Below are 26,271 nucleotides of genomic sequence, written 5' to 3'. Positions count from 1 at the left end.
GTGCCTCAGAATTCTGCAGCTTCTGCATACCCAGCTTTACTTGGGGAGAGGCAGAGATGGTGAGGATCACCTGGGTGAATGAAACAAAGCCAAGAATAAGCGGCACTCTGTTGGATGACAGAACCAGGACTCAAAGGCTTCTTGCAGTTTAGCAAGCCAACAAGATGATGCCGAATGCGGATGACTGTCAAGGTCAACTCCTGAGTTCCAAGAGTCAATTTCACAAGGGAAATTTGGAGGGAGCCTAACAACAGCTCCTTGTGAGAAAGACCTAAAGTTTTCTTTGACTCATCACTGGAAATGAGTCAGTGCTGCGGGCTAGAGGGCTAAGAGCACAAAGAGACGCAGAGCATCTTTGACTGGGCTGGAGGGGTGATGGGCGTTTGGGACTTCCTGCAGCCATACCTGAGAGATAAGATAGACTCCAGCAGGAAAGGAGAAGGGCAGCCTGACCACTGGGCTGGGTTGCGGAGGGTTAGGGAGCAGAGAGGGGTTAAGATGCCTGGGGAGGGGTCAGCAGAGATATCAGATATCCTGGGCACCTAGGGACAATGAGGCTTCGGGGAGGCAGAACTAACGAACAGGGACGGTCTGGGGCCTATTCGAAGGAGGTGGCTGCAGAGGTGTTGCTCGCGCGCTCCCAAACACGGTAATCTCGGCTTTAGAGCCCTGGACCGCGGTCCCCGGGCGCGCACGGGCTTTGAAGACGCGTGTGTCCCGAGGGTGGACGGCTTTTAGCCCCGCGCCCAGGCCGGTCCCAGGGGTCTGGCTCGACTTCTCCCCGCCACCGGGTGCACGCGGACGACGACAGTGGCAAATGGGTGTGTTTGGGGGGGCTCCCCCGGGGCGTCGACGACCTGCGCCCCTGCCACCCCGGGGCTGCTCCCTACTTAACCTCTCGCTCACGGGCGTCAGCCGGGAGTTGGGGCGGGGGGCTGGCGGCGGAGAGGGGGCCGGCGGAGGAGAGCGACGCGGCCCCAAGTTTATGCTAATCCGCGCAGAGCCCGCCTCCCGCCTCCCCTCGGCGGCCCCAGGCGCGAGCAGCGCCGGCCACTCGGCGGGACGCAGCCGCCTCGAAGCGCCAGGCGCCCGGGCCAGCGAGCTCCGGGGGCCGCGACCTGCGGCGGGACCCGGACAGGCGAGCGGCGGGGCGGCGGGCGGACACCCGGCGGGGGCCCCGCGCGGGGCCAGGTGGAGACCCCGGGGGCCGCGATGGGCCGCCGCCGCCTGCCGGTCTGGCTGTGCGCCGTGGCGGCGCTGCTCTCGGGGGCGCAGGCCAAGGGCACCCCGCTCCTCGCGCGGCCCGCGCCGCCGGGTGCTTCCCGCTACAGCCTCTACACGACGGGATGGCGCCCGCGGCTGCGCCCGGGGCCGCACAAGTAAGCGCGGGCCGCGCCGCGGGCGGGAAGCGGGAGGGCTGGGCCCCGGGCGGCGCTCCCACCTGCCCCGGGCCGCGCGCGCGGGGGCGCAGGGCACCCCAGGGCGAGCCCCCTCCCGGCCGGGCTCCCCACGCTCCGGGGGGCTGCGGGGCTGGTGAAGGAAAATAAGCCGAGGGGGCCTGGCGCGGCGGCTGGGGTCCTGGCAGTGCCCGCGGAAACCTTTCCAGCGAAGTAACATTTTCCAGCTGCGCTCTGTGCAGACTCCGGGCGCAGCGGACCAGGTGGAGGGAGCGGAGGGAGGGCGGACGGTCCGCGCGCGCGGAGCACGCAGGGCCACCCCCATCCCGCGCCGGGGCCTCTCCTCTCTCCCGCTGCCCGGCCAGGTAGGAGATGGAGCCTTGCGCCCTGCGGCTCGCCCCCTGCCGCGGTCAGCCTGGACCCGCGCAGCCCTGGAGGAGCCCCCATGTGGCTGGGCCGCAGAGCTGGTCAGGGAGCCCCTGGGTCCTGGGCCTGCGTTGTGGCTCCAGAGCTCTATGGGGTCCAGGCCGCAGGTGGTTGGCGTCTGCCAGGCAGCGGCCTCCCCAGCCACAGCGTCTGGTCTTGAGTAGTTTCAGGTGAGTTAGGGGCTCTGCCTGGGGAATGCTCGCTGAATGTGAGCCCCTGCTGAGTTTGAGCGCTATTATAGGAGGAGCACAGTCAGCCAGCCCAAGGCTGACCCTCGGTAGGCCTGGGCACATTAGTGCCGGCTTCCTGGAGGAGGTGGTACGAAAAGTGATCTGAGAGCAGGGAACCAGGAGCTAAGGTAGGGGCGGGAAAACTCCAAGGTGGGATGTATTTCCCAGGAGTCAGTCAGGGGAGGAAAGATGCGAAGTGTGGCCTCACAGGCACCAAGTTGCGACCTCAGAAGCTTCAATGCCAAGATGAGGAGCGAAGAGCCAGTGAAGGAGTTGGAGAGGGGTGGGGAGTGTGGCACGGGAAACCCAGGGTGGGCCTCTTCCCCAGGCCAGGGGGGTGGCTGCACCGGCGCCTGGTTCAGTATTGTACTTACATAGGCCAGTGACCAACCGGATGCGGAGGCTGGGATCAGAGAAACCAGCAGTGGGGCTGGACCCAGGCCCTGGGCCCTGGATCCCAGGAACAAGGAGGGGCACAGAAGGGAATTTCCTGGTGGGCCAGTGGTTAGGACTCGGTGCTCTCACTGCCCTAGCCCAGGTTTGATCCCTCGTTGGGGAACTACGATCCTCCAAGATGCTTCATGGGACAGGGAAAAAAAGAGGCAGAGAGATGAGAGTCTGGTCTCTTGCCAAAGCCTGCAGTGGGGGAGGGGACGAGGAGCAGCCTCAGGGGGCCTGGCACAGGCCAGGTATTCCAAGGATGCGCTTTCCCCTGCAGGGCCCTCTGTGCCTACGTTGTACACAGGAATGTGACCTGCGTCCTACAGGAGGGAGCGGAGAGCTACCTAAAGGCTGAATACCGGCAGTGCGGCTGGGGGCCCAAGTGCCCCGGGACAGTCACGTGAGTGCACCCCTGTCCCACCCACTAAGGATCCCAGGGCACAAGCTCCAGGCCTGCCTTCAGCGGAGGGCAGCAGCTGGCTCCACCACGGCTGCGACTCCTGGGACTCCAAAGGGCCTTCTCCTGTGCCCACACAGGCGGGCAGGCTCAGGCTGGAGCCCACAGAGGGTCCCGGGGAGCAGCAGCACAGGGCAGAGACGGGCGGGGACAGAGGAGAGCAGAGTCACACTGGCAATGGGTGACCCCAGAGGGGGCCCCTGGGCAGACCCAGGGAAGGTGGCGCTGACTGTGGAGAAGGCAGGCCAAGGGTCAGAGGCTGGGAGCCCGAGATCTGGGGCTTCAGCCAGACAGGTGGGCCAAGGGCATGCCGCACGCAGGTGTGATGCACAGGTCTGTACTTGGAGACCTTCAAACGTGTGTCTGAAAACAAGCCTGTTTGCTCCCGTGTATCACTGGGTAAACAGGAGGGAGTCCCCGTGGGGAGCACTCCCTTGCATCCCTGGGCCTCTCCGCTGTGCTCAGCATCAGAGGTGCCCTGCCGCCAGCCTCCCGGGCCAGAGCCGAATTCTCGGAGCAGGCCAGGGTGGAGGGGATGGAACTAAGAGGCCCCCCAGGTATGGAGTGGCCCCCAGGCAGTGGGAAGGGCTGTCTGCCCCAGCTTCTGTGCCCTGCCTCTCACCTACCCAGAGGGGAGGGGCTGGGTTTTGTCAGAAGTTTTCATGGTGCCTCCAAAGCCAGAGTTGGAATTTCCGACGGCAGGGTGAACCAGAGGGGGTCCAAGTGGTCTGGGGAGTCTGGGGGCTAAATTCCCACTAGTCTTTGGCCCCAGCAAAACAGCATGGGGTGGGGCTTTGACCTGCCCCTTCCCTAGGGCAGCTCGGAGCCTCTGGAAGACCTGCTGCCATCCCTTTGCCCTGTTAGCACAGAAAAGGGGGAGATGCTGGTGGGGCAGTGAAGCTGGGAGATTTCCAGTCCTTCTGCCAGTGTCTTGAGAGTGGCCCTGGGTCCCAGCAGGGGGCAGGGTCCCCTGCCCACAGACACAAAACTCTGCCCTCTCCCGGCCCTGGCCCAGGTACCGCTCGGTGCTCAGACCCAGATACAAGGTGGGCTACAAGACGGTGACGGACCTCGCCTGGCGTTGTTGCCCTGGCCTTGCTGGAGAAGGCTGTCCCGAACACCTCACGGACCATGGGGCCACACCACCTCAGCCAGAGCCTGAGACCCAGAGTCCCTCGGGGCAGGTGGGCCCAGGCCCCAGACCCCTTCCTTCCAGTCGAGTGGCCCCAAGCCCCCACGGTGAGTCTGCCCACGGAGACACCCACCAAGGTGATCAGGCTTCTGGGGACTGACCCAGGCTGGTGGAGCCCAAGCCAAGCAGGGGAGGGAGCATCTCACTCTGGGCGTGAGGGTGAGCCCCCCAGATCCCTCCTGCCACAGCTGGGGGGGAGCCATGCCCAGCCATGCCCAGCAAGGCTTAGAACAGAAAATCTTTCAGGCGTCTGGGCCATAAGATAAGCTGAGTGAGCCAGGCCAGTGATGCTCCTGGGGTTCTCGCCTCCTCTTTCCCAGGAAGGAAAGGCCCAGGGCTGTTTGGTGAACGGCTGGAACGCCTGGAGGGTGACGTCCAGCGCCTGGCACAAGCATATGGTACCCTCAGCGGCCTGGTGGCCAGGCGTGAAGACCCCAGTAGGATGACTGGTGGGCCCAGGGCTCCTGCCGCCCCCGTGGGCTTTGGGGTCATCCCCGAGGGCTTTGTGAGCCCCCGAGACAGAGCTGGAAGACCGCTCAGCCCACCGCTGGAGGAGATCCTGAGCAAGGTGACCGAGGTGAGCAACACACTCCGGACCAAGGTGCAGCTGCTGGACAAGGTGCACGGGCTGGCGCTCGGCCACGAGGCTCACCTGCAGCGGCTGCGGGAGGCGCCCCCGTCCCCCCTCACCTCCCTGGCGCTGCTGGACGAGTACGTGGACCGACGGCTGCACCGGCTCTGGGGCAGCCTGCTGGACGGCTTCGAGCAGAAGCTGCAGGGCGTCCAGAGCGCGTGCGACCTGCGCGTGCAGGAGGTGCAGCAGCAGTGTGAGGAGGGCCAGGCGGCCAGCCAAAGGCTGCACCAGAGCCTCGACGGCCGAGAGCTGGCCCTGCGCCGGGAACTCTCACAGCTGGGTACCCGGCTGCAAGGCCTGAGTGTGGCCAGCGGGGGCAGCTGCTGCGGGCAGCTGGCCTTCATCAGGGCCCGCGTGGACAGCCTCGAGAGGAACCTGCAGGCTGTGATCGAGGCCCACCGGGGCCACGGCGCCCCCAGTGGGGATGACCTCACGCGGCTATCTGCCGCCATGCTCGAGGGGGGCATGGATGGGCTGCCAGAGGGCGTGGAGACCGCCAACGGGACAGGGGGTGGAGCCGGGGGCTGCTGTCTGGGGACGGAGGAGGGGGGCTGGGGCGCGCGCGGCTTCCACACCATGCTGGAAGAGCGCGTGCAGAGGCTGGAGGAACGCCTGGTGACGCTGGCCGGGGAGCTGAGCCACGACCGCGCCCCTCCAGGCAGGCCGGCTCGGCCCCTCGTGCAGACGGAGCTGGCCGTGCTGGAACAGAGGCTGGTTTCGCTGGAGACCTCGTGTACCCCCGGCACCACCTCCGCTGTCCTGGACAAGCTCGGGGCCGAGGTGAAGGCCTGGCAGAGCCGGAGCGAGTCCCTTTTGCGCCAGGTGGCCAGTCACGCCATCCTGCTCCAGCAGCTCAATGGCACCGTGGCCGAGGTCCAGGGGCAGCTGGCGGAAGCGATGGGCAGCTCCCTCCAAGGCGAGATCACCCTGCTCAAGGTCAACCTGAACTCTGTGAGCAAGTCGCTCACGGGCCTCAGCGATTCCGTCAGCCAGTATTCCGATGCCTTCTTGGCCGCCAACACCTCCCTGGACGAGCGGGAACGCAAGGTGGAGGCCGAGGTCCATGCCATCCAGGAGCAGGTCAGCAGCCAAGGCTCGCGGCTTCAGGCTGATCACAGGCAGGTCCTGAGCCTGCGGGGGGAGCTGGAGCAGCTCAGGGCCAGCATGGCCAAGGTGGCTGGCGGGCTGAGCCGCTGCCAGGACACGGCCCAGGAGCTCCGGCACGCGGTGGGCCACTTCGATCAGAGGGTGGCCCAAGTGGAAGGTGCCTGCAGGAGGCTGGGCCTGCTGGCCGCGGGCCTGGACAGCTTGCCAGCTGAGTCGCTGGGGCCCAGGGAGGGCCTGTGGGACCATGTGGACCAGCTGAATCGCACGCTGGCCCAGCACGCCAAGGACATCGCCCGCCTCCGGGATGACCTGCTGGACTGCCGCGCCCAGCTGGCTGAGCGGGTGCGGCCAGGGCAGGCCAATTAGGTGGGCTGGCCGGGACCCAAACCCCCTCAGATCCTGCCAACCCTGGGAGCAGACCCTCCCCTCCCCCCCGCCTCACACACACCAGAACCCAGCCTTGCCCAGTGGTGTCTCCCAGCCTCCCCTGGCCAGCGTGGATGCCATTTCGGAAGGGCCTGAAGGAACAATCTTGGTCCAGCTTCACCTGACTGTCCAGGCACCAAAACCCGCATTTGGTGTTGCACCAGCTGGACAGTTCGGGATCACGGTCAAGGCTGGTACTTCATGCCTCAAGGCCGGGGTGGCCCTAAGAGACCTCACCATCTAGTCTGCAAAGTGTTCTGCAGACAGCCCAGCCGGCACCTGCGCACAGACCTCCAGGACCCTGCTCAGACCACAGTCTCTGCGGCTCCCTTGGGTCAGGGACGACAGCCCCAGGCCCGCGGAGGCTTCTGGCCTCTCTGTCCCTTTGGCTTCTCTTCTCGGCCGTCTGGGCCCAGTTTCTTCAGGAAGGCGGTGCCTGTTGGCACGGTCTTCCTACCTGGCAGCTTCATGGATGCTGTTTCTGAACCAAGGACTAGAGGTTTCCACCGCCCGCCCCCTGGCTTCTTCAGGACAGAATGGAAACACAAGGACTCGGCGAGAGCACTCTTTATTCCTTCTGATCCTCCCCCAAGGTGAGGGCTTAGGCAGCTGTGTTTTCCTGGCGGAAAGGATGTTTGGAGGCCCCTCCCACTGTAATTTATCCTTTTTTTCCTTCCCTTCCCCAAAGATGTTTCTAGGGTACTCTGGTCCCTGCTTGGTCCCCTGCTTTCCATTTGGGGGAAAATCCACCCCCCGCCCCAGGTTAGAGCCTCCCTCCGGAGGGCAGCCCTCATGTACGTCATGGCCCGAATGAGGCCAGACCCTGGGCAGGAGGCCACGGCTGGAGAGCAAGGGCTCCAGGCCTAGTTTCCGACATCCTTGGAAAACCCCGGCCCTGCGCGGATGTTCACAACAGGGTGAGAAATTCAGGTATGACAACATGAGAACACAAGTGTTCGTCTGGCTCACATACCCCGCGGAGACCCATCCCTGCTGAGGCTTCTGGCCTCGGTTTCCCCACGGGGGCCTGGGTGCCCCCGTGGTAGCTCGCAGCCCCGCCTTCTGCGTTCCTGACATTTGGTGTTCTGCCCTCCACTTTGGTGCTAGGGGTGGTGGTCGGGGGGTGGGTAGGGCAGGCCTGGATTAAAGCTTTTAGCCTGTCTAAAGGTCCTTTCTTCCCCAAAGGCGGCGGGAGGGATGGCGGCAGAGGGGTGTTGGCCCTGCTTCCCACAGCCCCTCGGACAGAAACTCATGCAGCGGCTGTGTGGGTGGTGGAATGACTAGCAAGGGCTGGGGGTGGGGGGGCAGGCAGAGTCTTGGGCTGTGTCCTCAGTGGAGGTGCGGGGAGGGTCTGGGTATGTGGCATCTCCCTCCCCAGAGGCTGGGGGGGGTCCCAGCACCTCTGGGGTCCGGATAGGCTGAGACACCAGGGCACCGGTGGGGCTCCATGGTAATATCTGGCTGGCTCCAGAGCTGTGGGAAGGGGCCGGGGCTATGGAGGATCTGGCTTCAGAGGGCACAGTGCAGGCTCCCCACAGAGGGTTGGAAGACAATTTCTTCCCTGGATGGTTAGCTGCCATCACCCCTCTCCTGGGCGTACAGGCCTCAAGCCTCAGAGGGGCCTCTCTCTCATCTCTGTCCTGTCAGGAGTTGAGTCCGGGTCCCGGGTGAGAAGGAAAGAGACATCAAGGGTGTAGAGAACCCTGCAAGGACCCAGTCATTTCCTGGCTACAGGGCAGGGCCATGCCGGGGCCTGAAGCAGCGGCCCCCTTGCCCCCTGACCGTAGCCCAGCTGGCCAAGACCCAGGGACAGGAGAGGCCAAGGCCAGCTCACAGCACCCCCCCCGCCCCCCACCTTCAGCGGGTTGGCCAAGCAGGCACCTGGCTTTCCGACCCACATGCCCTGGGACACAGTCAGTTCTGGGCTGGGCCATGGTCGGCGGGCAGCCGGAGGCAGGCTCAGGCCAAGGCATCAAGGTCCACGGGGGCCAGCGGCTCCCGCCAGTAGCAGAAGTTGCTGTATTCAGGGTGGGCCAGGTCTGTGCTGGGGCCGCGGGCCACGGGCGGGAAGAGGAGTTCGACCACCTCGCTGAGCCGCTCGTACCTGCGGGCAGAGATGCAGGTAGAGATGTAGGTCTCCATGACAGCAGGTGGAGACCTTGTGTTCTGCCTGGGAGCCCTGGACCCGGGGGTGGGGCGGGGATGGAGGGTGGTCCCCAGGGGCGGGTAGGTAGGTGGCACTGGGCCCCGGGGAGAGGGCCGGGGCGTGGGGGCACGTGGCAGGGCCTCACGTGGACTTGTGGTTCTTCATCAGCTCCTGGCTGAGCTCTCCCCGGGGGTTGACTGTGAAGATGCGGCAGGCAGGCAGGCCGACCTGCCGGTAGGCAGTGACATCCTACAGGGAATAAGGAGGGGTCAGGGGGCCAGGAGGGGTGGAGCCAATGGCTCAGCGCCCCCCCACCCGGCTCCCCGAGGAGGGGACACTCACATTGGGCCTGTTCCCAAAGGCGGCATAGAAGGGCTGTTCCTGGGGCAGAAAGAGCTGCTGGACATCACTCAGGCAGGCGATCTTGAACACCTCTGGCTTCCTCTCTATCACCTCCCTGTGGCAGCCGGGGGCCGTGGGCAGGGAGGGGGTTAGCGCGCCACCGGATGCACAGGGTCAGGGGACGCTGCAGGGCCTGACCCAGCGGATGCCCGAGCGAGGCCCGCGCTGGCGGTGGGCCTGCACACCTCCCAGCCCCGCCCCGCCCCGCCCCAGTGATGGGCTTGCGTCCCACCGGGTGGTTACCTATGCAGGGCGGAGAAGAGGCTGCTGGGGGACAGCAGGATGGGGCCCTTGGGGAGGCCGCAGCCCGCCTCGCTCACCCACTGCAGGTACCCCTTGGTGAGGTTGGCCATGCCGATGGCCCGTGCCGAGCAGTAGAGGAACTTGTACCCGTTTCTGGGGGTGAGACGCAGAATCAAAAAGACCGGCCGAACCCACCTCCCCTTCGGGGCTTCGATCAGCTTAAGCGCAACCCTGGCGCCTCTGCCGGGCGGGACTTAGGATGGCAGCTGAGCAAGGCCGGGGAGGGAGAAGGAACACCACAGAGAACCGAGGTCCATATAGACCCAGGCCCGAGGTGAGGACCCAGGCCAGTCTGTAGTCTACAGCAGGAAGGCCGGCAGCTAGACTCAGGCCCCGACCCCGGCCCCACCGGACGAGCCTTTCACAGAACTGAGGGCCAGCAGGTCTCCCCCACTCCAGGGACCTGCCCGGGGACCTTCTCCTCCGCTGTGGACCCCCAAGCCTGGCTTCCGGGGGTGGAGGCCAGGGGGCCTCAGGCATCCTGTCATTGCCTCCCCGGGGCCCCGCCCAGCCCAGGCACTCACAGGTGGATTTTGTGGTAGAGACTGGTGATGCCCTGATGTGTCCAGTCTTTCCCCAGTTGGGGCAGAATGTGGCCCAGCGCGTCCGACCTAGACCCACGGAGTAAGTACCCGGTTACTCGGAGACAGTCCCACCTGGCCCTCCCCCTCGGTGCGTGTAACCCAGAGGGCCCCCACCCCCACCCCCTGGATAGCCCACTGGGAGGGCGGGCCTCTCTGCCGCCCCCTCCCCGAGCACAGAGGGAGGCCAGGCCCCGGGCCCTCCTGGCCCACGGCTGACCCCTGCCTCACTTGGTGATGGTGCCGTCGATGTCGGAGATGACCACCTTGTCGTCCCACTTCCACAGGTAGATGGTGGCCCTGCAGCGGCAGGTGCCCTGGTACTGGGTGGTCACACTGAAGACCACATCGTTGGCACCTTCTTGCAGGTTCAGGCGCCGCTGGGGTGGGACACGGGGGAGGGGGGCCGTGGCTCAGCCAGGCGCTGTCCTTCCACCACCCACCCACCCTCCCACCCCCACACCGTGGCCATGCCTCTCCACAGGCCTCTTTCTCCTGTTCCTCCCAACTCAAGAACCTTCCTGAATGCATCAGAGTCAGCCATGTGGGCAGAAGGTGGCCACAAGGAGGACGCGAGGGGCTGCTGGTGGGGCCTGTATAGCGCCGGGCCCGGGAGCTTTGAGACGAAGCTCATGGGCCAAGCCTGGCCCGTGACCCCCGTCCAGGTTTCTCAGGTCAGCCTTGGGGCTGACACTGCTCTGGGCGGAGACACCCCATTCCGCAGAGGGGGCCCTGAGGGGATCTTCCCCGGCAGCCCCCTCCCTGAGGCTAGGGCACCTGTGACATCTCCCCCGGGGGCAGCTCCCAGCCACAGCTTGTGACCTGGCTGATCCCCGAGCTGGGTGTGCACCCCTGGGAACCACAAAGATGGCAAGCTACTCTGTACCAGGCTGGCCAGACACTCCCGGGCACCTCCTTGGCCAGAGTCACACTTGGGAAGAAAACATTCTTGTTACAGGAGCCACAGTGATTCCAGGGTGTGACTTGGGGGCCTGGGGTTGCCAGAATCTGAGAGGCTATCATCAGCATTTGATTTCCTGTAGCTTCCAAAGGCAGACCCAGGGCCAGCCAACCCACTACAGGGACTTTTTTTTTAAATTGCTCTTGGTTCCACTGCAGGGTATGGGGGATATTAGTTCCCCTACCAGGGATCAAACCTGTGCCTCCTGCATGGGAAATGCAAAGCCTTAACCCCTGGACCACCACCAGGGAAGTCCCTACAGGTAGACATTTTAAGATTCCATACGTAAGAGGGGGCTTTTCTAGCCAGAGTGTCCACCAAAGAATGGGCTTGTCTTTCCCCCGCCTTTGTCCGGCGGTGGGAAGCAGTCCTGGCTGAGATGCCCCGCGAGGTGGCTGCGCAGAATGGTGTTGCTAACCCACCAGTTTCTGGTCCTTTTGGGGAGGTCAAGGCAAAGCCCCCACTTGGCTTGAAAAGGGACATTTTCAGAGTTTTCTGTCTGTCACTTGGGGTGTCTTTACCTCTCATATTTCCCTAATAAACTCAACTTAAAAAAAAAAAAAAGGGCTGGCATGTGAAGAAGTGGCACCGAGAGGCGTCCCCGCAGGAGGTATGCAGGGGCCGGCAGGGTGGCAGCCACTGGGGATGGATTCCGGGCTTTGGCGAACACAAGCTGTTTCGCAGTCGGACCCTGAGGGCCCCGGGAACACAGTTCTTGCAGCCCTGCCACCCCCACACCTGCACACACTTACGATCTGACTGGAGGAGAGGCGGAGGGACTTCTTGTAGGCAGGGGCGTGGGCTGGGGGCGAGGGGGGCGGGGAGGGGGCCTCCAGGATGACGGGGCTGTCCAGGGTGTCATCCTCACTGCTCAGGGCTTCTGTCTTCTCCCTGCGGGTGGATCAGCTTTCAAGCCACTTCCCCCAGGCCAGGCCTTCCCTCCCGTAGGTGCCCACCCCTCACCCAGGTCACAGGGAGCCTGCTGCGTGTCCCTGCACCTCTAGGGACCCCTCCCTCTAGAGGCCGCCCATTTAGGGGGTGGTGGGAGGCAGCAGGACGCAGGCCAGGGGGGTCTCCACCCAGAAAGGTGACTCCACAGAGCCGGAGCCGAGACGCAGGGCGCCCAGCCCCCAGGGTGCTCTCCATGGTCAGGACGCTGGTACCTGCTTCGGAGACGGTGAACTGAGAACTCCGTCCTGGCCAATCCCACCTGCCGCAGCAGCAGTCAGCCCATCCTCGATAACCGTCCCCCCACCCAGCCTTGGACACTCTGGGCCGTTTCAGACATGAGAAAAGGAAGTAAGATCAGCTGGCCCCTGGGGGAGAGGGGATGCCCTACTCCTTCATAAGGTAGCCTCTTGTCCGGGCTGGGAGTCTGGGTACCCCTTCCAGCTCTGCCACTCCCTGGCTGTGAGACCTTTGGTGTATGTGGGTTTTCCCATCTGTGAAATGGGGACATGTCTCAGGAAAAAGAAGGGGTGTAGAAGTGATTGCAGAATGACAAAGACCCATGGCAGGGGAGGGGTGCTGGCTGCATCCGCCCCTCACGGCCATCGTCCCGAGCTCCTGCTTCAGCTGCAGACCCCCAGCCACGAGATCCGACTTACCCCTGCTGCTCCCGTGCTGTGGTTTTCTCCCTCTGGGCGCTGCACTGTGGGGGAAATATCCATCTAGTGAATCCCTTTCCACTGCCCATGTGGGGCCTGCCTGGGACCATGATCACCCACCTCCTTGGCCGGGAAATCCCTGCGTCGCCAGGAAAACCACCACCGGCCTCCCTTCCGGGGCATCTTCTCCTTCTCCAGCTTGTCCATGGTGCTCTGCGGGCAGAGGAAGGCCACTGGCGTTTTCTCCTGCCCCACACAAACCCACCTTACCTTGCCCTTGGGGCCCCCATGAACCCAGAGTCTGGGGCTGACCCTAGAGCAAGGGGCTATCAACATGTGCAGGCTAAAGAAGCCTACTCACCCCCATCTTAGGATTTTGAGCAATGACTCTAGGAGATGAGCGTGGGAGAACAAAGGCCACTTCTGCCCGCCTCCACCCCACCCCAGCTACAGCTGATCCCCCAGCTCTAGCCCAGCTTTGGCCTGCCCTCCAGATCTCAGGAATCAAGATCTACTACTACCAGCTCTACTCTAGTGGCTGAAGGCAGTGCTTTGGGAGTTTCTCAAGATCTGGTTCTCCCTGCATGATGCCAACAAGTGGCGGCAGGGACAGTCTCTAGCCAGTACCACCCACACACCCTCCAAGACCAACATGGGCAATTCCTAAGGTCAGTGATCTATCCCCTGAGCAGCCTCCTTCTCTGCACACATGACCATCATTGTCTGGTGGGGACAGAATGACCCTGTGAAAAACCCTGATTATGTTTGTGCTAGGTAATCCCAGGGAGAGCTCAGCCCAGGCCCACCTAGGAGACTTATCAGCTTCCTGCAAATACAGAATGGAGAACCCAAGTCAGGAGGACAAGAGCCAGGGTGTCCACCTGGGCAGGGAAGAGGCTGGGGCTTCCCAGGTGCCACGAGTGGTAAAGAACCGGCCCGCCAATACAGGAGACGTAAGAGATATGGGTTCGATCCCTGGGTCGGGGAGATCCCCTGGAGGAGGGCATGACAACCCACTCCAGTATTCTTGCCTGGAGAATCCCAGGGACAGAGGAGCCTGGTGGGTTATAGTCCCTGGGGTTGCGCAGAGTCGGACACAGCTAAAGTGACTTAGTGCCCACCACTTGGGCTGGTGGAGTTTCTCCTAAGTTTGTCTGGGTTAAGGTGAGAAGAGCCAAGTGGGGGGGCTGGGGGAGACCCTCTCCCTTCCCACAGGCTCTGGGGTCCCAGCTTAGACCTACAGCCAACCAGAGGACAGAGCTGAGTGGCACCAATGGGAGGCACCAGCTGTCAACATCAGGTCCTTTGGGCAAGCCTAACCAAGCTAATAAGGATGGGTCAGACAGGGTGGGGCCCTGGCAGAGGGGCAGAAGGGGTGGGTGCAGGTCAGCCCTGTGCAGGGTGGAAGTTCTGGGAGGGACTACAGAGGCTGGACCTTCCACCTCTGAGCACCCACACAGGCTCTTCCCCACCCCTTGCTTACTCACCCTTCAGACCTCAGCAAACCCCCTGCTGGAGGCTCTCAAAGCACCCCAGACAGTTCCTTCCTGCTTCTCACAGTTGAACTGTATACTCATTTGACTGAGTCTCTGGTTAAGTATCTCCCTAATGAGGGCGTGACTCTCCCTGGTCCGGGCCTGGCACATACTCAACAGGTACTCAACGACTGTGTGCTGATAAAGCAACACCCCAAGCCCAGCCTGGAGAGGGTCTCTGGGAAAGGTGAGGGCTGGGACCTCCACCTCCCAAGACTGTCTCTCAGATCCAAAAGGCTCCTGCTGAAGGCACGTCCTTGTTGCCTCTGGTTTGCCCTGAATTCCTCTGAAGTCTAAATCCATTCCGGATGGACTTAGCCATGGCAGGAAGCCAGGGAAAGTGGGGGTGCTTCATCTACACCACCTAGGGCAAAGCTTCAGGGAGCCTGGGTCTCTCCTCCCAGAGTGAGTCCTGCCGCCCATCAGCCCCAGGCCCATCTCTGCCCACCCTCCCCTTCCTTGCCAAGGGTATGGCCACTTTCCCCAGGAGATCCGGGAGGTGCTCTAACCATTACCTTGGGCAAGTTTTTCTGAAAGGCTTGCAGGGACAGGATCATGGGGGCAGCTACAGCCCAGTTATAATGCCTGCAGAGACAGATGGGGTGTCAGGGCCGTGGAGGGAGGGCTGACCCAGCGGCCCAGTCCCAGTACGCACTGCTTATTGATCTTCACCACCAGGTTCGGGTCGTCCAGCAGGCCGGGGTTTCGGGCGAGGTCCTGGTAGGAGACCATGTGCTGGTTGAACTTCTCTGGGCACAGAGGCAGAAAGCGAGAGGTGAGGCTGACGTCCCGTGTGACCCACTGTCCCCACCCCTCCTGGCTGCCCCATCTCTGCCCCTGGGGCCTCCTGCAGCTCAACCAGAGCAGGGCTCCTGGCTTCCCGGGGCTCTGGCATCTGCTGGTCCCACCCCAGGCCGTCCTGGAGTCACAGCTCGGCGTCACTCAGCATTGGCTTCAGGGGGTCTTGGGGACGCCCAGCATTTGCTGGCCGAGGGTGGGCTCCATGAAGCCTCATACACGCCTCCGCTGCCCACCCTTGAGGGTCTTCCCTCCCTTCTCCCGTGCCCTGGGCTCAGTGACAGTCCTCGGGAGGGCAGGACCACTGCTGAGCATACCCGCTGAGACGTCCCTGCCATCGGCCAGGCCCCCACAGAGGGACAGCACCACAGTGCCTGCTGTGTCCGCAGCGGGCTCTGGCTCCTGCTCAGGGTTGCAGTCCCCCAGCGGCTTCACGCTGTCAGGAGCACTCCACTTCCTGGCCCCCAGCCCACCGCTGCTGGGGACGAAAGGACCAACAGGGACATGAACAGAAGGAGGAGGCAGGGGGGAGGGCCTGGCCCCTGTGAGCCGACCCCTGGCCCTATGGGCCTCGATCCCAAGACACCCAGGAGTCCAGAACCCAGGCACCTCTGGGGGAAGTAAAGGGCTGCATTCTCAGAGTCCAGGGAGGGCAGGTCATCCAGGTAGATGTCACTGGGGCCCAGGTGCTGGCTTCTCTTCAGGGAACCTGGCAGGAGAGGAGGGGGCATCTGTCCGCCTAACCCAGCCGAGGTGGGTTCTTGGGCGCACTCTGCGTCCCCTACCCCTGAGCACCACAAGGTGGCGCTGTCTGGCCCAGGCCTTAACCGGCTGCAAGGCTAGGAAGGTCCCAGGTCTGCACTGTGCAGTTCGGTAGCTGCTGGCCACACAAGGCCGTGGGGTATACTTCAATGTGGCGTGATGAAGAAACGGAATTTTAAGTCTTATTTTTTTTTTTTTGGCCGCACTACAGGGCATGTGGGATCTTAGTTCCCCAAACAGGGACTGAGTCTTTGCCCTCTGCAGTGGAAGTGGGGACCGCCAGGGAAGTCCTCCAATTCCCTGGCGGCTCAGACGGTAAAGAATCAGCCTGCAGTGCAGGAGACTACGGTTCAATCCCTGGGTCAGGAAGAGCCCCTGGAGAAGGGAATGGGTTACCCACTCCAGTATTCTTGCCTGGAGAACCCCATGGACAGAGGAGCCCGGCGGCTTACAGTCCACGGGGCTGCAAAGAGTTGGACACGACTGAGCGACTGACACTTTCACTTTTAATTTTAAATAGCCACATGTGGCCAGGGACTACCCATGTGGACAGTTCAGGAGTCAATTTCCCCTCTCAACACCCTCCCTGGCCTCGTTTAAGATATACCATCTGCCTCGGTTCCTAGACACAAAACCTCTCTCCCTCCTCATCACCATGCTGTTCCCTCTGCCTAGAATTCTCTTCCCCTGGTCCTTACTTGGCTGGATCTTTATGGCCTACGTCTCAGCTCAGGCATCACCCGCTCAGAGAGGCCTTTCCTGGTCCCATGATTTAAATAGCCCCGGTCCCAGCCAATGATTCTATCTGGTATGTGCCACGTTACACTCCCCTTGGTTTACGCCTGTGTCATCTGTCTGCTCCACGGGACTGAGAATCCCACGAGGAGGGCTGGGCCACACACAGCGCACACAGTAGGTGCTTAAATGTGCTTGAAGCCCCGGAGTCCACCCAGGGGATAACCTGAGGCCAGGGAAGCAGTGGGAGGGGTCTGGCCATCACTCACCTTTCCTCTGGGACACCCCCTCTGGCTTGCGGGTGTGAGCGGGGTCTTCTAAAGCAGCCCAGCTCCAGGATTTGGATGGAGGACGGGGGCCCGCGTCCCCCGAACTCTGAGTCTTGGTTTCCTCCCTCTCAGGGGCAGAGAGAGGGGGACCCGCCAGAGCGGGCACCTCCGTGTCAGGCTGAAGAAGGTCAGTGCCAGCCCCTGTCTTCAGGGTTGGGGGTCCTGGAGGGTCCACGCCAATCACAGAGGCGGAGGGGGTGCTGGGCGCCCCCTTAGGCGGAGAGGCTGTCCTGGAGTTGGCATCAGCGACCACCGAGGACTCGGGCCATTCAGCTTTGCCCACCTTCAATCCAACGGAGGGATGATGGGGACGGGGCAGGGCCTGCTGCCCACACCCCGCAAGGCCTCAGGCAGGTGGGCCAAGTCTCAGTCACTCCAGTCCTGACCTGCAGGGGCCATGGAGCCCCTAAGAGGTAAGGCTGGGGAGCTGACACAGGGGGGACTCACCTTCGGCAGCCTCCCCCAGGCCCACTGCATGTGGGACTCCGCTCTCAGGGGGCTGGGTTCGGGGCTCCGCAGTTCCAGCTCCGAGTCACTCTTGGGAGATGTTAGCTCACCTGGCGAGAGGCTGCAGGAAACAAGAACTCAGGACCCCCAAGGCAGCAGGCCGCCCCCCGCCACCCTCTCCAGCCTGGGAACATTTTTTTTTTGCAACATGTATCTATACCTGTGTTGGATCTAGAATATATAAATATATAAAGAACTCCTGCAAATCAACAATAAGAAGGCAATCCAATTTAAGAAAAGAAAAAACAACAATGGGCAAAGTCGTGACTTCTTTTTTTTGGCTGTGTGCCATGTGAGATCTTACTTCCCCAACCAGGGATTGAACCCACACTCCCTGCGTTGTCTGTACGGAGTCTTAACCACTAGGGCACCAGGGAAGTCCCAGGTTGTGACTTCTTAATGGGTTTAGCGGTTCCATTAAGGGTGTGAAAAGGCTTTAGAACTCAAGGGGGTGATGGTTATACAACATCGTGAGTATACTAAATGCCACTGAGTTGTGTCCCTTAAAATGGCTGATGATGAGTTAGTCACTCAGTCGTGTCCGACCCCATGTACTTTAGCCCGCCAGGCTCCTCTGTCCATGGGATTCTCCAGGCAAGAGTACTAGAGTGGGTAGCCATTCCCTTCTCCAGGGGATCTTCCTGACCCAGAGATCGAATCCGGGTCTCCTGCATTGCAGGCAGATTCTTTACCATCTGAGCCACCAGGGAATTATTTTAAATGGTTTAAAATGGTACATTTTACGTGTTTTTTCTTTTCAACTTTTTGGCCGCACCGTGCAGCAGGTGGGTTCCTACGTCCCCAACCAGGGATCAAACCTGTGCCCCCAGCCTTGGAAGTGTGGAGTCTTAACTACTAGACCACCAGGGAAGTCCTACGTGTATTTTACTGCAATAAAAAAATGGGCAAGACGGTTGAATACCAACACTTTACACAAAAGATATACAGGATGGTAAATGCAGTAAGTATGTTCTGTGTCATTATTCATCAGCAAAATGTACATGGAGACCCCTCTGAGGCCTCGGCTTTGAGTCTCTGCCTGTAGCCCACCTCTGAGACCTCGGCTTTGAGTCTCTGCCTGTAGCCCACCTGATGCTCACCTGGCCTGGGGGTGCCACTCGCCGTCAGAGTAGGGGTAGATGTCTTTGGGCTCCGGTGAGGACTCCCCTTCCTGCTGGATGCTGCTGAGGGGGCCACAGGGAAATAAACGGTCCCTGACAGGACAGGTACCCTGGGCAGGGCGTGGAAGCCTGGACATCACTGAGGAAGTAAAGCAACTAAAGCCCAGAGAGGCCAGGGACCTGGCCCAGGGTCACACAGCATCGGCAGAGGAAACAGCTTGAACCCCCGGTGGCGTGCCCACACCCTCAGCCCCCGACATACCCCGGGGGCTCCGGCCTCGGCTTTTCCAGCAGGGATGGCTCACTCTCAGCGCCTGCCTCCAGCTCCTCTGAACTAGAATCGGCGGCCGCCGTGTCCTCCTTCCGCTTGGTCTTCCTCCTGCGCCGTTTCTTCTTCCGCCCGGTGGGGACCATGCCCGCGATGCTGGCGTCAGGCTCGCTGGTGGTGCCCAGCGGGGAGTCCGAAGGGAACCCCGCCAGGCCCCCCCAAGGGATGGGTGACGTGCACAGGCGGGGAGGCACGTCTTCCTGTGGAGCAGACCAAGGCTGAGGGGGAGGGAAAACAGGCCTGGAGGCTGCACAGGGGCGGCGGGAGCATGGCCTTGTGCCTTTGCTGGCCTCAGAGCTCCCTCACGGAGACAGAGCAGCCCCAGTCCCAGGGGTGCAAGCTCTCCTGAAAGCCCACCGCAACCACACGGTCGAGAGGAACCTGGGCACCAGCCTCTCATCTGCCCTGCCCACACCTACCACAGCAGACACCCACTTCCCCTCTGAGACTCAGCCAGGTGTCACCTCCTCCAGGAAGCTTGCCCTGACTTTCCTCAGTCTCCGTTGCAACCCCCTTCGCCGCCTTGGCCAAGTGGTTCCTTCATCTGTTGTTCACAGGTCTGTCTCCCAGGCTAGTCTGGGAACCTTCTTTTCAGGCAGGGGTCACCCCTCATCGAAGTCCACTGCAGTGTCCAGCACATAGCAGGGGCTCAACTGAAGTTTGCCAGATACTTTAAACACCTCCGCTGGCTGCTGCTGGGCCCTGCCTCCCTTCTGCAAACGCCCCTCTGCTCCTCCCTTGCCCCCACACGTCCGTGTCCCAGCTGCCCCCAGCTGGCACCAGACCTGGAACAAGCCGTCATCTTATGCTGTCCAGTCCTGGCCACTGCTCAGCACCCTCTTCCTCTCCAAGGCTGCCCAGGGAGGGCCTCCTTCCCACCCTTCAGGGGCCCAGCTCAAGTGTCCTCTTCTGAGAACTTTCCCAGAAGTAGCATCAGCCCTTCCAACCCCCAACCACATCCCTCCCCCTACTCTCTTTTCCTCCCTATCCCCCCATCCCCATCCCTCCTCCCATCCCCATCCTTCCCCCCTCCCCCATCCCTCCCCATCCCCCACCCCACCCCTTCTCATCCCCTATCCCTCCTCCTCCCCCATCCCTCCCCATCCCCCCATCCCCCATCCCTCCCCAGGCTCCACCAGCACATCCTGATGCCCCTGCCTCAGACCCTCCCCAATGGTGGGGGAAGGTCCTCCCCACAGTGGGGACAGTGACAAATCCCCAGGCCCCGCCCAGAGGGGACACCAGTGAAGATGCACTCACCTCATCGCTCTCCAGCTCCTGGACGAAGAAGGCCTCCCCACTGTCCCCCAGCTTCATGTGCAGGTCCACGGGCTCCCCATTGATCTCGATGTCCACCTGTAACGGGGCGTGGTGGGGCGGGGGTCCCCGCTGTCATCCTCCACTCCCACCTCCAGCCCACTGGCCTCCAGGCTGGTCCTGGGGACACAGGCTGCCTGCTGCCCCAGCACACTGCACTTTCTTGGTCTCTCTCTTCCCTCCCCCAACTTGGGACACCCCCTGCTCCCCATTCTGAGGGCCTCTGCTCACCATCTCAATATTCTTGTTTATGCCTTGGTTTCTGTGTTCCTCTCTCTCCCACAGCCCATCAGCACAAGGACATGATTTTTTTTTTTTTTTAATTTTTTGGCCGCCCCATGTGGCATGTGGGATCTTAGTTCCCTGACCAGGGATTGAACCCACGTCCCTGCACTGGAAGGATGGCGTCTTAACTGCTGGACCATCAGGGAAGTCCCAGAACATGATCCATCTTGTCACTGGTTGTCCCCAACACCCAGGAGAGCACCCAAACAGTTGTGCATGACACAAACACCCTTTCCTGGGCACTCTCTAGAGTGTGTTATATAGACTATCTCATTTAATCTTCACAACCACCCCTGGCCATAGCTCCCATCATCATCCCCACTTTACCGATGAGGAAAATGAGGCTCAGAGGGGTTAAGTAATTTTCTGGGAAGTAGCCAAGTTAGGCTATGAACCCAGAAAGTCTGAGACTACAACCCAAGCCCTTAACCAGTCAGCTACACTATCTCCCGAAAGGTTAAACTCTCCTACTAGGATTTGGAAAAGTCACCCCATTGTGAAGGGGGTCTGGGCTCACCAGACCAGAACTCGGTGTTAATAAAAATCTGTCATGTTCACCTGAGCCCCGTGAATACGGAGCCGGTCTCCTAGGGGCAAGGAACTAACTTTGAGTAACTTCCCCCACCTCTCCCCAGTGAGCTCCGAGTTCATCATCAGGGAGGTGGGAATGTACCCATTCACACAGGTGAAGTGACTTACCGGGAACACAAAGGTAAGGTCTTAGGAAGCTGGAGCCGGTCTGATGGCCCCAGAATGGAAGCCTGCTCTGATATGCTGCTTCCAGGGGAAAACAGGGGCCCTTCTGGACCCGAAGCCGCAATCCAACCCCAGGAAAATACAAAAGAAGGGAAGCCTGCCCGGAGGACGCATCGCCACCCCAGGGAGGTCTGGGTCCTGTCCTGGGACCATGGTGGCCATCCTGGCTCCCAGAGCCCCCACCCCCCTCCCCCCGGGGCCCCTCTCCTGGACAAAACTCACCACCTTCTCCCGCGAGCGCAGGACGCCCAGCTTGCCAAAGCGCACGTGGAAGGGCGAGCATCGGAAGGAGCCGTCCACCTGCCTCACCACCAGCACATCGATGCCCCCGCTCAGCGTGGCCGGGTTCAGGCCCCGGTACAGGCCCTTCACCGTGCCGAACACAGTCTCCGCCAGCTGCCCCATGTAGTTCATGGCTGTGCCGGTGAAAAAGTGGAGGCGCTGGGCCCACCGCCCCTCTGGGGGAGGCCCCGCAGCCTGACCCCCCCGCCCGGGACCTACCTCACGCTTCCGGTGTGTGGTCCTGGTGGTCCTCGGATTGCCTCCGCAGATGGGCAGCCCTGATGAGCTGGGAGGTGCGCCTGAAGACGTGGGTTCTGATCCCAGTCGGCCGTGGGGCCCCCTCCCTTCTCCAAGTGCGATGCTCACTTCTGTCAAATCGGGGCACCGGGTAAGGCCATCCAGGGCGCCGCGAGCCTCTAAATGCCATGAGTAATCATGACCACAGTGCTCAGTGGCGGGGCTCCTGTCGCCTTTATGACAACCTGCCAGGCCGGCCGAGCGGGTCATTATCCCTGATTACAGACAAGCCAGGCCGAGGCTCAGGGAGGCGGAGTGACTTGTCCACGATCTCACCACTCGTCAGGAGCGGAGCCAGGCTTCGCTCCCAGGCCTGGGTGATTACAGAGCCCTTGGTGTGAACCCCTGGGATGGCCTGACTGTGGGGGCAGGGAGAGGGCAGGCACCCCACGTTAGGGTACAGTGAGGGGCCAGCCTCATGGCAGATCAGGCCCAGGGCCCCCAGGGGTGGAGGTAACCCTGGTACCCAAGGCTTTGCTCAGTTCTCAGATGCTTGCAGTAAGGCATCCCCCACAGCTGGGCCCAAACTACAAAATTTAAAGCCCAAACTCCCAAATCCTTCCCAGTTTCCCTGGGACATGTGGGAAGCCCGTTCACAGCCACAACCTGATCCCAGAGTCTCTAAGTCATAGTTCTCAGCCGTGATCCCAGTCCTCAGACCCACATTCAGGCTTGGGCCGGCCCCTGGCCCATCACAGCTGTTCCTTCTTCTCCCAGCTAAACCGGTCCCTCCGGCTCTCACACCAGGCAAAGCTGGGTCAGCCAGAGGCAGGAGCCGTAGCAGCTGCGGAGAAGAGCCAGGGCCATGATGAGAGCAACCTCCACACTGGCCGGGTGCCTGCCCCGCCAGCTTCAGCCTATCACCCCTTCCCTGCTGGCCAATGGCAGTGGGCTATACCCTTCTGGCTGCTGGGACCCAAACCATCCCACCTTCACAGGGCACTTCCCTCTGATCCTGCATCCTCCAGGCAGACCTGCCATGCGAGATCACCCGTCAAACAAGTCAAGTGACTTATCTGAACCCTATGAAGCTAGCAGGCCATAGATGCGGGGGGAGGGACTGATGACTCATATCCTGGTTTCCTGATTCCATACCATGGTTCCTTCCCCTCCGTGGTCCCCAAACCACGCCACAGTCATCTACAAAGAGGGCCACCCTCTCTGCACAGCCCTGTAATGCCTCACCAAGATCCCAAATGTGCGGCTCCAGGGCCCAGCATCACCTGGGAGCTGGTTAGAAACAGAGAGCTTCACGAACATAAGGTCCCATGAGAATTGCTAAAGTGAAAAATTGGGATAAAAATGAAATTCTTTGGACCCCTAAAATGTCACTCAAATTGAACACATCTTTTACCTGCAAGGCACACCTGCTGTGTGGTAGGTGAAAACTCCCACTTTGGTTTCTCCATTCTTAACACTGGAGTACGAATATGGCAGACCCACTGATAAAGAGAGACATGTAGTGGGCAGGGCTTTAGATCACTGAGCCCAGGAAAAGCAGAGAAGACTCCAGAAGCTTCTAGGAATATAAAGGAGCAAGCATCAGGCTCCCTGGTGGCCAAGAGTCCAGCAGTTAAGAATCCTGCATTGTCACCTGGCAATGCAGGGGCACGGGTTCGATCCCTGGTCCGGGAAGATTTCACATGCTGTGCAGCAACTAAGCCCATGCATCACAATGACTGAGTCAGCGCTCTAGAGCCTGGGAGCTGCAACCACTTGCACCCTAGAGCCTGGGCACTGCAACGAGAGAAGCCACCGCTATGAGAAGCCCACGCACCGCAATGAAGAGTACAGCCCGCTCAAAACTAGAGAAAGCCTTCGCAGCAGGGAAGACCCAGCACAGCCAAAAATACATAAATAAGTATATAAAAAAATTTTTTTAAAAAAAGGAGCACGCAGCAGAGGGGGGACAACGTTCTGCCCCCCAGGAGTGGGGGCAACGTTCTGCCCTGCACAGAGCAGAAGAGCTGGTGGTGGGTGGGCGGGGAGGGGGTGGAGGAGACAGGCTCAGCTCCACCTGCTACTGGGTTTCTCAACTTCACCACCGCTGCTGTTTGGGGCTGGGATAATTCTTTGTTGTGGGATTGGCGGGCGGCTTGTAAGACGTTTAGCAGCATTCCTGGTCTACCCACTAGATGCCAAGTGGCACCCTCCCTCCTGACAACCAAACTGTCTCCAAACTTTGTCAAATGTCCCCTGGGGGACAAAACTGCCCCCAGCTGAGAGCCACTGAGATAGGAGAAAGCTGAGTGGCAGAGGGGGCACCTGGGTCCTACTCTGATCCACTTGTGGGATATGGTCTGGCAAGTAACTTGCTGGCCTCAGTTTCCCCTTCTATGAAACTCAGCCTGGATTTCTTAGACCTTCCCAGCTCTAATGTCATGGGAGCCTAGAATTCATTCCTCTCCTTGCTCCCCTGCTCACGAGTGGATGTCCCACCTCTGTCTGCTCAGCATTTTGGAGGGGAGGGGGAGAGTCTTGTGAGTCAAACCCTGCGCTCCCTCCCCTCTACCGGCACCCATTCCTGAAGACACCTCCTGTCTCCGGGACCAGCTCTGCCTCCTTGGTCTGCTCTGGATGGAGGAGAGCTCTGCTTGGCTCCCCTATACTCCCCTTTACTCCCAAACTCACAGGTCTAAAACCAAATATGTCCCCTTCCCCTGGGAACTTGGTCAGCTGAATTCCTCTAAGGACTCATGGCTACCCTTCCCTCCCAAGGCCTCTGAATCCTATTCCCCAATTTCCTGCTCATCTGCCCCCCGCCTTTCCTGCTGTCCTAGATCAAGGCTTTATGGCCAATGCCCAGATCCTGGGGGGCAGCAGGCAGTGTGGTTAAGGCACCAGACTGTCTCTCTGACCCCTACTAGCTGTGACCCTGGGCAGGTCACTTCATCTCTCTGAGCCTCAGCTGCAGCCTCCTAAATGGGAATAACACAGGGATGCCCGAGTAACTCATGACATAATTGGTATAAAGCAGTGGCAGGCACTGAATGCCCACCCACGCCACCTATCAGTTGCAGCATTGTTTTTGGAATCGTGACAGTCGTCACTCACTCAGGCTGGTGCTGAGGGCAGGACAGGTCAGACTCCAATGCACGGCCCCTGCCCTGAGTTGACAGTTCAGACTTAACTTGGCATTCAAGGCCCTGTACAATGGTGGCCTCGCTGTTTGCTCCAGGCAGGCCTCCCGGGGTGCCCAGGCTTCAGAGTCCACAAACATTTACACGCCACCCCACCCCACCAGGCCTGCATAGAACCCCACCACAGGGAAGGCAGAACAAGCTGCCCTGGATGTCAGCCCTCAGCCTTTCTGGGCTCCCAGATTCAGGGATGCTGGCGTGTAGTGCTCTGTCTAGGACCAGAGGGTGTTGCAGGGTCAGCCCTGTCCAGCTGTGCAAGAGAGACAGCTCCACCCAGGATCCCTAGCTGCCTTCACAGCTGCTTCCTCTGACTTGCCCAGTCTCAGGGCCGGCGGGGCAAGGTCAGACCTTGTCTTGCAACTGAGGACACTCAGAGAGGGTGGGTGTCTTCCCCAGCATCACACAGTCTGCCTGAGGGGTGAAGCTGGGGGGGTGGGGGTGGGGAGGGGTTGGTGGTGCTGAAACTTTTCCCCAGAGAGGTTTTTATATCTCATTCTCTCCCGATTCCCCATTCTGGATGTCCCGGGACCCTGGAGGCGCTGAGTCGGGGAGAGGGATGAAGTGAGGCCCAGCTCCACCACCCTGGAGTTCCCTTCGGATATCTGGAGAGGGACTCGGGCGCGGGATCGGGAAGGAATGAGGGTCAGATGGCAGGGCAGATGGGCGGGGCGCCGGGTGGGGCGGGGGACGGGGACCTCATCTCCGGCCCTGGTTGGGCCCTACCTGGGGAGCTGCCCACTGGACTCCGGGTTCCCGGAGCCGCCGCTTCTACCTGAGGGTACAGGGTCAGCAGGTAAGTGTCTCCGGCCCCGCAATCCCTAGGCACTTCCGGCTCCTCTAGGACTGGGCGAGATCCCGGTTCCGCCCCTTCCACGAGCTAAGGGCTGCCTCTGCAGGTCCCAATCCGTCTAGACTCCACCCACCAGGGAGGCCCGCCCCACCCGGTCCCCACGCCCAAGGGCGCCCTTTCACCTACAGTGTCCGGGGCGGGGCCGAACTCCAGGCCCCGCCCCCGGACTCAGTCCGTCCCGCCCCCGGACTCCAGTCCGTCCCGCCCCCAGAGCTCCATCACGCCCCGCCCCCGGACTCAGTCCGCTCCGCCCCCGAGCTCCAGTCCGCTCCGCCCCCGAGCTCCATCCCGCCCCGCCCCCGGACTCCAGTCCGCCCCGCCCCCAGAGCTCCAGGCCCCGCTCCCGGGCTCCAGTCCATCCCCGCTCCCCCGGGCTCCAGCCCGCCCCGCCCCCCGAGTTCCAAGCCCCGCCCCCGGGCCCCCAGCCCGCCCCGCCCCGCCCCGCGCCCTAGAGCTCCCCGAGGGACCATCCCCGTGGCCCGCCACCACCGCAGCCCCGGGAACGGCGGAAAAGCCAGGACTTTGGAATCGAGCCGACGTAAGCCTGCCTGGCTTTGCTCCTAGCTCGCTGTGCGACTTTGGTAAATTCTTTCCCCCATCTGACCCCACTTTCTGCTTTATGGGGATAGGGCCCCCGCCCTTGCAGGATTTTCGAGATGACCTGAAATGACTTTGTGAAGCATAGGGCGCTCTAAAGTCCCCTCTTAGGGGCAGCTTGGACTTCCTAATCCCACCTCCAACATCCCCCGCAACCCTCCTCAAAGGCTGTATCGGACCCTCGTATTATTCACTCACATGGCCCACAGCTATAATTTCATATTCGCTTGAATTTGATGATTATGGTCTGTCTCTTGGAATTCCGTGAGAGCAGGTCGCGTTCATGCTTACACCCCAGCGTCCAGTTCAGTCCTGAAATACA

The 26,271-nt window shown here is 61.4% G+C and overlaps 2 protein-coding genes across 14 annotated transcripts; one reads left to right on the top strand and one right to left on the bottom strand.

Annotated features, from left to right (window-relative positions):
• The first annotated feature begins 358 nt into the window (after nucleotides 1–358).
• On the top strand, nucleotides 359–7,472 carry EMILIN3 (elastin microfibril interfacer 3). 2 transcript variants are annotated; one of them, XM_043480251.1, is made up of 4 exons: nucleotides 359–649; nucleotides 2,772–2,894; nucleotides 3,967–4,190; nucleotides 4,464–7,472. In XM_043480251.1, exons 1-4 carry the CDS (start codon nucleotides 552–554, stop codon nucleotides 6,248–6,250), a joined length of 2,232 nt encoding a protein of 743 aa, XP_043336186.1. In that variant the 5' UTR covers nucleotides 359–551; the 3' UTR covers nucleotides 6,251–7,472. The 2 variants fall into 2 exon arrangements, with proteins under 2 accessions (XP_043336186.1, XP_043336185.1); XM_043480250.1 differs by lacking the exon at nucleotides 359–649 and adding an exon at nucleotides 663–1,379.
• On the bottom strand, nucleotides 6,863–26,271 carry LPIN3 (lipin 3). Of its 12 annotated transcripts, none has more exons than XM_043480241.1 (21): nucleotides 26,148–26,271; nucleotides 21,285–21,433; nucleotides 21,006–21,199; nucleotides 19,686–19,781; nucleotides 18,360–18,625; nucleotides 18,077–18,226; nucleotides 16,917–17,037; nucleotides 16,410–16,752; nucleotides 15,253–15,352; nucleotides 14,961–15,121; nucleotides 14,501–14,594; nucleotides 14,361–14,430; nucleotides 12,431–12,523; nucleotides 12,311–12,354; nucleotides 11,456–11,594; nucleotides 9,974–10,122; nucleotides 9,686–9,772; nucleotides 9,102–9,254; nucleotides 8,799–8,913; nucleotides 8,602–8,705; nucleotides 6,863–8,414 (listed from the first exon to the last, which is right to left on the bottom strand). In XM_043480241.1, the coding sequence occupies exons 3-21, from the start codon at nucleotides 21,195–21,197 to the stop codon at nucleotides 8,270–8,272; spliced, it is 2,622 nt and encodes an 873-aa protein (XP_043336176.1). In that variant the 5' UTR covers nucleotides 21,198–21,199; nucleotides 21,285–21,433; nucleotides 26,148–26,271; the 3' UTR covers nucleotides 6,863–8,269. The 12 variants fall into 12 exon arrangements, with proteins under 12 accessions (XP_043336176.1, XP_043336175.1, XP_043336174.1 ...); XM_043480240.1 differs by having other exon boundaries at nucleotides 21,285–21,481; nucleotides 26,148–26,168; XM_043480239.1 differs by lacking the exon at nucleotides 26,148–26,271 and adding an exon at nucleotides 25,275–25,419.

Source organism: Cervus canadensis, chromosome 10 (assembly GCF_019320065.1).
Source record: "Cervus canadensis isolate Bull #8, Minnesota chromosome 10, ASM1932006v1, whole genome shotgun sequence".
NCBI lineage: Eukaryota > Metazoa > Chordata > Mammalia > Artiodactyla > Cervidae > Cervus > Cervus canadensis.
Note: the sequence above shows the minus strand (reverse complement) of the source record. Positions and strands in the feature narration are given on the sequence as shown.

Coding starts and splice junctions, on each gene's coding strand:
- EMILIN3 (XM_043480250.1), top strand. CDS start 1,213: ATGGGCCGCCGCCGCCTGCCGGTCTGGCTGTGCGCCGTGGCGGCGCTG. Junction 1,380..2,771: donor CTGCGCCCGGGGCCGCACAA/GTAAGCGCGGGC, acceptor TTTCCCCTGCAG/GGCCCTCTGTGCCTACGTTG. Junction 2,895..3,966: donor AAGTGCCCCGGGACAGTCAC/GTGAGTGCACCC, acceptor GCCCTGGCCCAG/GTACCGCTCGGTGCTCAGAC.
- LPIN3 (XM_043480241.1), bottom strand. CDS start 21,197: ATGAACTACATGGGGCAGCTGGCGGAGACTGTGTTCGGCACGGTGAAG. Junction 9,255..9,685: donor CTCTACCACAAAATCCACCT/GTGAGTGCCTGG, acceptor TCTCACCCCCAG/AAACGGGTACAAGTTCCTCT. Junction 8,706..8,798: donor CCTTTGGGAACAGGCCCAAT/GTGAGTGTCCCC, acceptor TATTCCCTGTAG/GATGTCACTGCCTACCGGCA.